Below are 12,234 nucleotides of genomic sequence, written 5' to 3'. Positions count from 1 at the left end.
TATTTCACACATCATGAGCGCTAATTGGTTCAGCGTCACCATTTCTCCTTCCTCCAGCAGGAGGCGCCATGAGATTCTTCCTCTGGGACACGTGTTAGCCTCGTTAGCTGGTGAGGCGGCTGTTTTTTAATGGGGCCGTGGGTCAGCAGCATTATTTGTCTTGGTCCTGTAGTAATTATGTGGGTCAAACTTTTTTGTTGCCGTAGGCTTTATTAGTCAGTTTAAGGACAGAGTGAAATGGGGGATGAGAGAGAAGGGAGGACATGCAGTACAGACACTGCGGCCGGCTGGCATATGTGTGCTGTGCCTTACCCACCCGACCACCAGGCAGCACCAAACAATATTTTTAAAGCTTGTTTCTGCAGCAGCGGAGGGAATGCATGCACACTGCCTGTCACCAAAACCGGAAGTCCAATATTAGTATCATTTCATGTTGCATCTTCTTGCTGAAGCAAATACCTAGTTTGTCATTTTTGTTCACTGACAATGGCCATAAAGCCTTTTTCTGATTTCTGATTCTGATACGAGAGTGGATGGCACATACGCCTTCCGAGTGGGGCTAAACTTGTCATTCCCCAGTCTCGATCCCATCTACGCTGTCCTGTCAAAATATCCCTTACATACAGTACATAAAAAAAAGAAAGAAGCTACCTTTGTCGTGATTAACAACATGTCCTCCATAGGGTTTAGGCTTCTGCCTAAGAGAACTGACGGTCTAACATCAGCACTCACAAAGAGAACATTATCACGCATAATAAAAAAGTTGAATAAACAAAGTTTGTTTTTGTCTGGGACCGTGCACATTTTTTTCTGCTTAGGGATGGACAATGAATGAATATGTTGGACAATGGACAATGGATGAATTTGTTGGACAATGGACAATGGATGAATTTGTTGTTACTTTGCATTGATTGTGATAGATGAGTATAACTTATTTACACTAAACAAAATATAAACGCAACACTTTTGTTTTTGCTCACATTTTTCCTGAGCTGAACTCAAAGAGATAAAACATTTTCTATGTATACAAACAGCCAATTTCTCAACAGTATTATTCACAAATCCCAAATGCCATCAATAAAAGGCACCATAACGCCGGCTCAGACCACTATCCTCGCACCCATACAATGCCACACACGCAGTCATCTGCCCTGAACAGTGAAAACCGGGATTCTGTAAAGAGAACACCTCTCCAACGTGTTCCAACCAGACGCCATCGAATGTGACCATTTACCGACTCTAGTAGGTTATGACAACGAGCATGGAGCTGAGCCTCACTGCGACGGTTTCTGAGAGTATGTGCAGAAATTCTCTGGTTATGCAAAACACTTATTGTAACAGCTGGTTCCAGACGTTCTTGGAGATGAACATGGTGGATATGGAGGCATGTTCATGCGGTTGTGATGCCGGTTGGATGTCCTGCCAAATTCTCTGAAACGCCTCTTTGGAGCTTAAGGTAGTCAGTGTAATCCCTCATTCGTCCAGGAGTGTTCCATTGTAGAATAAGATTCAAAAACTAAATGTTTTGACTCTCATCCAAGAGTCATTCTCAATCTCATGGTAGAGAAATGTAAAACTTCTAATGCACAGGCAACAGCTCGACATTCCTGCGGTCACCATACCAATTGCACGCTTAAAACCTTTAATTAAATGAAGATTCAAGAGAATGTATTGTAATTACCATGAATAACAACAACAACATTACATTGGTGCATTAGTCAGTGTAAATATGCTGCAAAATCTGATGCGATTCACTCATGTTTCCAAACCTGACACAAGCTTTAACTTCACACTTGTAGTATGGTGAGCTCCTGTTACTGTTAGCTCTGTCTGAGAGGATGAGCTCATGTGATTAATGGTCCCTGTAATGTTCCTCTGAGCCAAGGTTAAATAGTAGTATTATTAGTCTGAATAGTAATAGTACAAGCAGTATGTAGCATTTCAGATGTAGTAGTAACAGCAATAGTCATAGTACAAATGGCTTATGCTTAGTAGAGTGTAATTTGAGTTTACTGTGGATCCAATTTCAGCCTTTCTAGATGATTTTCAGACATGACTGTATTTCTGCTGTTTGGAGCAGTGATGACATTTCCTGGTCAATCCCAAACAGTGTTTCATTCTAATCTCACTGCTGAACTTGTGTAAAGGAAATAATCTGTCAACACCGAGAAGTGTTTTTGGCCAATAGTCTATTATGTCCCTCCGAGCTACTGTACCTGTACCTCTGATGTGTTCTTTCCACTGGCCTATCTTGTGTCTGTGTAACTCTATCAGCGCCTCCTGCTCCATGTTAAACTTTTATATGTCCAAGTCTCGCTGTGGTGAGACTCATAACACACCACACACTCTTTCATTCAAGCTTCTCGGGCTTTAAAATCATTGAACCTCTTTTACTTTGCCGTAATAATACGATATAATGGAACATTATTAAATACTGTTATGAATGTTGGGAATGGGTAATATTGATACCTTGAACTTAGTGTTTCAAGATGTATTTATAAATTATTTAATATTTTTATCCATCACTCACTTTTCCATGTCCCTACATCTAAATGCTGTGTCTGTGGAATGGATTCCTGAGGCCCCTGCCTTTATCAAACCCCCAAGTCCTCTGCATTCGGCCCTTACAGTAACCTCTGTGGGTGGAAAACCCACAGGATGCCAAACCCAGCTGGAAGACTTTAATCCCACCAGGCGCTCGCATTTTAGGCCCAACACAAGGCTAAGCTCCAGGTTCCAAGTTTGTGAGAGAGACGTAAAGCTAGAGTAAACAGGAAACTACTTTCAGGTTTATCCTGGGCTTTTTCCGCATTTATGTCACTTCTGTGCCTCTACACTGCCTTTATGTAAGGTTAGATGCATGATGCACTGTAATTATGTAGTGTGTCGCTAAACAGGTAACAACTGATGCTAATGTGCACTAGCTTTGTTTTGCTAAGCATGATCAGGCCTCGATCAAGGACATGTGCTTGACCTGTCATTGTAGGGAAACTAGGAAGGACACATTCACTAACAAAAAATAACTTTTGTTTTATCAACATAAACAACTTTGCTCCTCATAATTTGGTGTTTGCTGTCACACTACTTCCACTGCTACCATCACAGCTCTAGTACACTGTTACAAACACACTACCAGCAGAACAAGCAAAAATAAAGTAAAGTTTGTCTTTGCTGGGAAGACACTGACAGAATGTTCACAGAAAACTATTGGACTGATCCAATCTTGTAGACCAGGAATGGGCTTGGAGGAGTTCAGGGAGGACATGGAGGAGGACTAACGGTCGGCCTCAAAGAAATTCTGGCAAAAGGTCTTATGCCTCAGGAGGGGAAAGCAGTGCTTCACCCACACTATACAGTGCGAGTGGAGAGCTGTCCTTGACTGAGGATGTTGGACGGTCAAAGGAATACTTTGAGGATCTCTTCAACTCCATCATCACGTCTTTCGAGGGGGAGGCAGAGACTGGAGACAGACTTGTTAATCTCCCAAGATGGTCACTTTTTCAATTCAATTCAACTATTGTTGAATTGTTCATTGACTATAGTAATACAACTGATTCTGATTCTGAGTCAGGGTAGGATGGAGTGTGAGATTGACAGGCGGATCTGAGCAGCTTCTGCAATGATTCGGTCGCCGTTTACCAGACAATCTAAGTTCCTACTCTCACCTATGGTCATGAGCTTTGTCTCCAAAATTCTAGAAAGAGTCGTGGTTAAACAGTGTTGTCGCCACTTATAGGACAACAAATGATTTGATGTTTTCCAGTCAGGGTTTGAGCCCACCACAGCACTGAAATTGCACTAGTAAAAGTCACAAATGATTTGCTATTCACAACATTCTACTGCAGAGATTAGAATGTGATGTAGGAGTCAGAGACCCCGCCTTCAGCTGCTTTAAATCCTGTTTATGGATAGGTATCAGTTTGTTAATGTAAACCAGAGCTCCTCACTTTGCTCTAAAGTAGCCTACGGTGTGCCTCAGGGGTCAGTGCTGGGTAGAGTTCTGTTTCCTCTGTATATGCTGCCGTTAGGTCACATGATCAGAAAGCATGGCATTAATTTCCACTGCTCTGCAGATGACACTCAGCTGTATTTATCAACGCAATCAATCAGACCGATCAAGTGGACAGACTTAGTGCTTGTGTGAAGGAGATAAAAACCTGGAAGACACTTAATCTGCCTCTTAACCCTGGAAAAAATGATATTGTACTAGACCCTAAAGGTCTACAAGACGCTTTATCTGAGCAGATAGTCACACTGGACAATGTAGCCTCCAATATTGCTGTAAGAAACCTTGGGGTCTTGTTTGACCAGGAGCTCTTAATATAAATCAAGACTGTAAAACAGCCTACGGTAATTCAATTTGCGTAATATAGCTAAAATCAGAAACATCTTGCCAAAAAAGTGATGCTGAAAAACTAGATTAGACTGTAACTCCTGCTCGCAGCGTGTCCTAAAAGCGCCATCAAAACCTTTAAACTTGTTCGAAACACAGCAGCAAGATTACTAACAGGAACAAAAAGAAGAGAGCACATTACTCTGGTGCTCAAGTCTCTTCACTGGCTCCTGTCGAGTTTAACATCAAATAAAAAAATTCTCCTTCTGACTTACAAAGCCATAAATGACATGGCCCCATCCAACCTCAAAGATGCTATAGAACCATATCATCCAAACAGAGCTCTTCTCTCAAAATGCTGGACTTCTGGTGGTCCCAAGAGTCTCTAAAAGCACAGTAGGAGGTAGAGCGTTTAGCTACCAAGCTCCTGTGTTATGGAATCAGCTCATGTCCATGTTGAAGAGGCTGACACAGTCTCTTCATTTAAGACCAGGCTTAAAACGTTCCTCTTTGAAATGGCTTATGGTCAGGCAGGTCTCTCTTTGCAGAGTCAGCAGGTCAGTTAGGTGAGAGTTTAGATGTTTGACAGCCCCAATATTTGTTTTAATAATTAGGTCTTCTATTTGAAATTAATTTAGAGAACACAATGAATGCTAACGTAACACCTTCCGTTACATGTATGCTAACGTAACACCTTCCGTTACATGTATGCTAACATAACACCTTCCGGGTTAACTAAATGTATGCTAACGTAACACCTTCAGCTACATGTATGCTAACGTAACACCTTCCGTTACATGTATGCTAACGTAACACCTTCAGCTACATGTATGCTAACATAACACTTTCCGTTACATGTATGCTAACGTAACACCTTCCGTTACATGTATGTTAACGTAACACCTTCAGCTACATGTATGCTAACGTAACACCTTCCGTTACATGTATGCTAACATAACACCTTCCGGGTTAGCTACATGTATGCTAACGTAACACCTTCAGCTACATGTATGCTAACGTAACACCTTCAGCTACATGTATGCTAACGTAACACCTTCCGTTACATGTATGCTAATGTAACACCTTCAGCTACATGTATGCTAACGTAACACCTTCAGCTACATGTATGCTAATGTAAGACCTTCAGCTACATGTATGCTAACGTAACACCTTCAGCTACATGTATGCTAATGTAACACCTTCAGCTACATGTATGCTAACGTAACACCTTCAGCTACATGTATGCTAATGTGACACCTTCAGCTACATGTATGCTAACGTAACACCTTCAGCTACATGTATGCTAATGTAACACCTTCAGCTACATATATGCTAACGTAACACCTTCAGCTACATGTATGCTAATGTAACACCTTCAGCTACATGTATGCTAATGTAACACCTTCAGCTACATGTATGCTAACGTAACACCTTCAGCTACATGTATGCTAATGTAACACCTTCAGCTACATGTATGCTAATGTAACACCTTCAGCTACATGTATGCTAATGTAACACCTTCAGCTACATGTATGCTAACGTAACACCTTCAGCTACTTAGATCAAAAACAGGGTCTTACAGCAGACATGCTATTTGTAGCTCTGTAGCTCTGTAGCTCAATATGTTTCCAATAGCATGTGCGGTGAGTCACTACAAAAACAATGAGCTGTTCTAATATAAACAGTTGATTTAAACTAAACAGGAGCCAGTTAGCGGCATAACATCAGATGAATTAAACATTATACGTTACAATAGTCAACATAATTGTGTTTCATTCGTTAAGTTGGCCCGTATTTCTTGAACCTCATTACAAAACTTAAATAGCTGCTCCGCTAACGAAGTTCAGTATTCAGTATTCACATACACACATTAGTGATGGACACGTGTCGAGCTCTGAAAGTGACGCTGTGTCGAGCTGTGTCATTCTGTTTGTTACTTTAACAAAAGCAGCACATGTACCGTGACATTTGGTGTTGCTCGTGTCAAAAGTGCTGCTGAAGCTGCAGCGCGAGGCTCGAGTCTTTCGCTTTGTCTCCTTGTTTTGTGGTTCACTGGTGATAAATATTTGCCGGTTTCTCTCTCACAAGAATAACCTCTGCAAGCCCTATTTTACTATTATTTTTACATTCATTTCGAGTCACTTCTTAAATTACATTCTATTTTATTGTATAACAGGCTGTCATTTGTTCTACTTACTTAGTTTGAGTGACCTTATCACTAAGTTATCTCATATTTGTTGCTCCTCAGAACATATTCCGATCCAGTGTTCACATTTTTTTATTAACCGAGATGGAGCTGAAATAACAGTGTTGGAAATACAAGGTAACATCACCGATCCACCTGTCAATCTCACAGTCCATCCTTCCCTCACTCCCCACCCACCCGGAGAGGGCAAGACACCTTTTTTCGGTTGAGAACCATGACCTCGGATTTGAAGGTGCTGATTCTCATCCCAGCCGCTTCACACTCAGCTGCAAACAGTCCCAGTAAGCTGCAGGTCCGGGTTTGATGGAGCCATCAGGACAACATCGTCTGCAAACAGCCGAGATGAGATCCTGTGGTCCCCAAACCGGACACCCTCCGACCCCTGACTGCGCCTAGAAATTCTATCCATAAAAACTATGAACAGAACCGGTGACAAGGGGCAGCCCTGGGGGAGTCCAACATGCACTGGGAACAGGTCTGACTTACTGCCGGCAATGCGAACACAGCTCCTGCTCCGGTCATACAGGGACCGGACAGCCCTGAGCAAAGGGCCCTGGACCACATACTCCCGGAGCACCCCCCAAAGGACACCCCGAGGGACACGGTCGAAAGCCTTCTCCAGATCCACAAAGCACATGTGGACTGGTTGGACAAACTCCCATGAACCCTCGAGCACCCGATGGAGAGTGTAGAGCACGAAAACCACTCTGCTCCTCCTGAATCCGAGGTTTGACTATCGGTCGGATTCTCCTCTCCAGTACCTGGAATAGACCTTACCGGGGAGGCAGAGGAGTGTGATCCCTCTGTAGTTGGAACACACCCTCCGGTCCCCCTTCTTGAACAGAGGGACCACCACCCCGGTCTGCCAGCCCAGAGGCACGGTCCCCGACCGCCACGCGATGTTGCAGAGACGTGTCAACCAAGACAGTCCTACAACATCCAGAGACTTTAGGAACTCATCCACCCCTGATCCCTGCCACTGAAGGGTTTGCGAACAACCTCAGTGACTTCATCTTGGGTGATGGACGAGCCAGCCCCTGAGTCCCCGGTCTCTCCTTCCTCTTCGGAAGACGTGACGGTGTGATTAAGGAGATCCTCAAAGTATTCCTTCCACCATCCGACGACATCCCCAGTCGAGGTCAGCAGGTCTCCAGAATTTGCCACAATTTCTTTGGGGCCGACCAATAGTCCTCCTCCATGGCTTCCCCGAACTCCTCCCAGCAAAAAACCCCGGGTTTTTGCCTCTGTGGCAGCACGAGCTGCGGCCTGCTTGGTCTGCCGATACCTGTCAATGACCTCAGGAGACCTACAAGCCAGAGTGGCCTGATAGGCCTCCTTCTTCAGCTTGACGACATCCCTTACTTTACTCTGACAATGTTCAAATCTAAGATAAAAACTGTTTTGTTTAGCTGTGCAAATGACTGAAAGGATTTTTCTTTGCACTCTTCTCTTTTGTTTGTGATTTCATTTGTTTAGACAATCAGTTGGATTGATTTAAAAGGGAGTTGGACTCCGAAACACGTTGGACGTGTAAAAGTACGTACAATCAGTTGGACTGATTTAAAAAGGATTTAAAAAGGAGTTGGACTCCGAAAACACGTTACCCTCTGTGGCTAGGTATTTTTATTTAGTTAATTTTATTGTATTTCTGTTTCTGTAATTTCTTTGTGAATTTAATGCATTTTTCCTGCTGTGTGAAGCACTTTGAATTGCCTTGTGTATGAAATGTGCTCTACAAATAAACTTGCCTTGCCTTGCCTTGCCTTGCTTCCGGTGTCCACCACCGGGTTCGGGGGTTGCCACCACGACAGGCACCGGAGACCCTGCAACCACAGCTCCGAGCAGCCGCATCAACAATGGAGGCGGAGAACATGGTCCACTCAGACTCAATGTCCCCAGCCTCCCCCGGGATATGGGAGAAGCTCTCCCGGAGGTGCGAGTTGAATACCCTCCTGACAGAGGGCTCTGCAAGACATTACCAACAGACCCTCACAATGCGCTTGGGTCTGCCAAGTCTGTTCAGCTTCCTCCTCCGCCAGCGGATCCAACTCACCACCAGGTGGTGATTGGTTGACAACTCTGCCCCTCTCTTCACCCGAGTGTCCAAGACACGCGGCCGGAGCTCAGATGGCACGACAACAAAGTCGATCATTGACCCTCGGCCTAGGGTGGACTGATGGACATCCTTGTGCTTGAACATGGTGTTCGTTATGGACAATCTGTGGCTAGCACAGAAGTCCAATAACTGAACACCGCTCGGATTCAGATCGGGGAAGCCGTTCTTCCCGATCACCCCTCTCCAGGTGTCACTGTCATTGTCCACGTGGGTGTTGAAGTCCCCCAGTAGAACAACGTAGTCCCCGATCGGTGGACTGTCCAGTACCCCTCCCAAGGACTCCAAGAAGGCCGGGCACTCTGTACTGCTGTTCGCCCCGTAGTCAATATATCTAGTCAATATCGCTCAACCTCCCGCACGAGCTCAGGCTCTTTCCCCCCCAGCGAGGTGACATTCCATGTCCCCAGAGTTAGCTTATGTATCCGGAGATCTAGTCGTCGAGGCCCCTGCCGTCGACTGCCGCCTAGATCACTCTGCACCGGCCCCTTATGGATCCTCCATAAGGGGTGGTGGAAGGCGGCCCCACGTCACTCTTTTGGGCTGTGCCTGGGCGGGCCCCGTGGGGAAAGACCCAGTCACCAGGCGCTTGCCGTCGAGCACCCACCCCAGGCCTGGTTCCAGGGTGGGGCTCCGGTGACGCCAATTCGGGCGACGTAACTGGCCTTGCTATTGAACTCATCATAAAGGGCTTCTGAACAGCTCTTTGTCTGACCCGTCACTTTGGACCTGTTTGCCTTGGGAGACACTACCAGGGGCTTAAAGCCCCCGACAACATAGCTCCTGGGATCATTCGGGCGCTCAAACCCCTCCAAACGTTAAGGTGTCAGTTCAGTCTTTTTGTGTGTAAATATGTGCTTGTAATGCCATTGTGTGTTTTTTAATCCAACAATAGTCAGTAACCTATTGCCTTTGATTTTACACCAGTCTCTACAGGATCAAACTAGGTGTACCTGACACCGTTGACAGGGAAGAGATTTCTCTAGCCACAACAGCAAGGCTGAGGACCTGCTATTCGAGAGGACTCTGATTCTATCTAATTATTACTCCTGCCCTACAAAGTGGTGAATAATTGGACAAATAGAGTTAATTAAACCGTAAACACTAGTGATTGATACTTAGCCCTACGAAGCTGATCAATCATTGATTGATACAACTCAACACTCACTAGGCAGGGATCTATGCGCTAAGCCATTTTTGCAGAGTCAATCTCCACAGTCACTCTGGCAGAGGTACATTCACCTGATACATATTAATTTGCTTGAGAACTCAGGATGAGGAGTAAAGTAACTCTTAAAAGGCAACTCAAAATATTGAAGCTGTTCTAAAAATAAATTTGAGTAAAACTCATATCGCTTGTGTTGATACTTGTTTTTGACAACAACTGAAGACTCATCACTCAGTAATCATTCAATCAATCAACCTTTAATTATAGAACTCTTTGAAAAAAATTAAGAAATACCAGAAAAAACTTTAACTTATTAACTGATGTGGTGTGTGCGTAGCTGCAGTACCTTGAATTTCTGCACGGTGGCGCTCTCCTCAGCACGGCACCACACTGTGATGTTGTTCTTGTTGTACTTGGGGATCCAGCCCTCAGGGTTCAGACACTGGTCTTTGAAGGAGGAAAAGTCCCGGTCATCCGGTATTTGAACTGGCATCTTCTTCCCCAGACTACTAATGTGAGCCAAACGCAGCCAAAAATATGGATAGAATTAGGAAGGAAAAAGGAAAAAAAGAAAATAAAATATGAAGGCTAAATTTTCTGACCAAAATGTTCAAAATCATTAATCAACAAATTCCCATAAAAAATGGTTGAAAAAACTGTCCTTGAAAATTTCAAGATTATCAATTAACTAATTAGTTATTAATTAGGGTCCAAATAAAAAAGTTCAAAAGCCTAAATATAAAAAAGATATCAAATAAGTGTCGACTGGTGGATATTATAAAAAGTTGTGGAGAGAATGTTGGAGTCCCTGGAGCAGCCGGAGAACAGGAGGATGAATGGGACAGGTGGAGACTAGGGACAGTATTGTGTTCAGAACAGAGAGGAGAGAGACGACAGAGCACTCACTCTGACACAGAGAGAAGGGACGGGAGGCCAGAATCTCATGGAGAGGAGGGCCTATGGGAAGATTTGCAGTTTTTGATAAATAAATGTTGAACCTTCTCATTATTAGTTTCTGATTGGCTCCACAAACCTATTTTATTAATCTTATGGCTTTAAGTATTTTTAATGACAACAATCACTTCTTTGGAGTTGAATAATGGCAAAAACTCCATTGAGGCTATTGTGAATGTGATGTGGCAGTGTGATCGCAGCTGCCTTGGGCGAATACTATCGATGTGTCCTTGGGCAAGACACTTAGCCTTGCCCCTACTGTCTGTGTCCACTGGGGTGTGACTGTGTGTGTGAATGGCTGAGGGGTTCCTTGATGTAAAGAGCTTTGAGTGCCTTGAAGGCTTTAGCTATAAATCAGGTCAGAAAATCTGCAATCTGAGAATTATACAGCAAATTCTACCGGAGAATTATGACCCGTCTCCAGCTCAATTTAACTTACTCGGAGTGAGATATCTTTGTTCTAGAAACAATCTCTGCCACATTTGTTCACCTGGACTACAGTAGTCCGGAAAACACTGAACCCTGAGGACTTCCAGTACTAAACCCTGATGATTCCAGAATTAAACAGGACTAAATCAGTTTCACACCAGACATAAACCAGGTCAAAACTAATCGTAAGCTAAGCCTAAACCTAGACATTGTGTTGATAGTTGTGATGGTAGTTTTTCCCCGAAGGGGATCAGGTGATACCTGAGCAGGTAAAGGGGCGGGGCATGTGTCAGGTTGCAGCATCAGTTTCATTGTGAGACACAAACATGAGCATGGCGAGTTTCCACTGACGACACAAGCAGACCAGTCAAGGACAATACAGAGGCCAGGGACAGAGAAGCAGAGGACAGGGGGGGGGGTCCAGTCATTTCTTGTTCATAAAATGCATACGTTCAAGTTATGTGCTGGTTTTGTATTAGATTAGTACTTCTTAACTCTCTGTTAAACATCACCTTCAAACTTACAATTAAGTACTATACTTTTTTTTGTATCGTATAGTAGTGGGTCATATGACTGTTATAAAAGTAAAGTAAAATGAATAAGTAAAGTAGGACAGTTGCACTATAAGGCCAACATTTGCCTTAAGAATCTCAAAAACGAGGAGCAGTAGGCTGTGAGAGATGACTCGATGTGGAATGCTTTAGGAGCTAAACAATCGAAGCTGACGGACCGTAACCTCAGCATAAAGTTTGAGTTTCTCGCAAGCTAATAATGCTACTGCTAACAAAGCCAGAAGAGGCACCATCGGAGATGAATGCCGCACAGACAAGCGCCCTCCATGATGCAGACTTTATGGGTCCCCATGGGATGAACGGAGGAGAGGACATAACTTTACAACAGCTGGCCCTCATGTTACGTAAAGTGCAGCATGACATGGCGTCATTGAGAGCTGAGGTGAGGGCTGAAAGCAGCACCTGCTTCGGCAAATAGAAACCGATGTGTCGGGCCTGAAGTTTGTAGGAGGCGACAGG

General features: G+C 44.1%; 1 protein-coding gene across 1 annotated transcript in view; it reads right to left on the bottom strand.

The window, feature by feature from the left end:
• The window catches only part of stard15 (StAR-related lipid transfer (START) domain containing 15), a 23,153-nt gene extending 12,802 nt beyond the window's left edge, over nucleotides 1-10,351 (bottom strand). The window contains exon 1 of the mRNA XM_072452789.1: nucleotides 10,167-10,351. Coding sequence (XP_072308890.1) covers nucleotides 10,167-10,313 — 147 coding nt within the window. The 5' untranslated portion in view covers nucleotides 10,314-10,351. The remainder of the gene's footprint in view (nucleotides 1-10,166) is intronic.
• Nucleotides 10,352-12,234: the final 1,883 nt, after the last annotated feature.

The sequence above is a fragment of the Eucyclogobius newberryi genome, unplaced genomic scaffold, assembly GCF_026437365.1.
Source record: "Eucyclogobius newberryi isolate DKJ021-1_F unplaced genomic scaffold, fEucNew1.0.hap1 SCAF_19, whole genome shotgun sequence".
Taxonomy (NCBI): Eukaryota; Metazoa; Chordata; class Actinopteri; order Gobiiformes; family Gobiidae; genus Eucyclogobius; species Eucyclogobius newberryi.
Note: the sequence above shows the minus strand (reverse complement) of the source record. Positions and strands in the feature narration are given on the sequence as shown.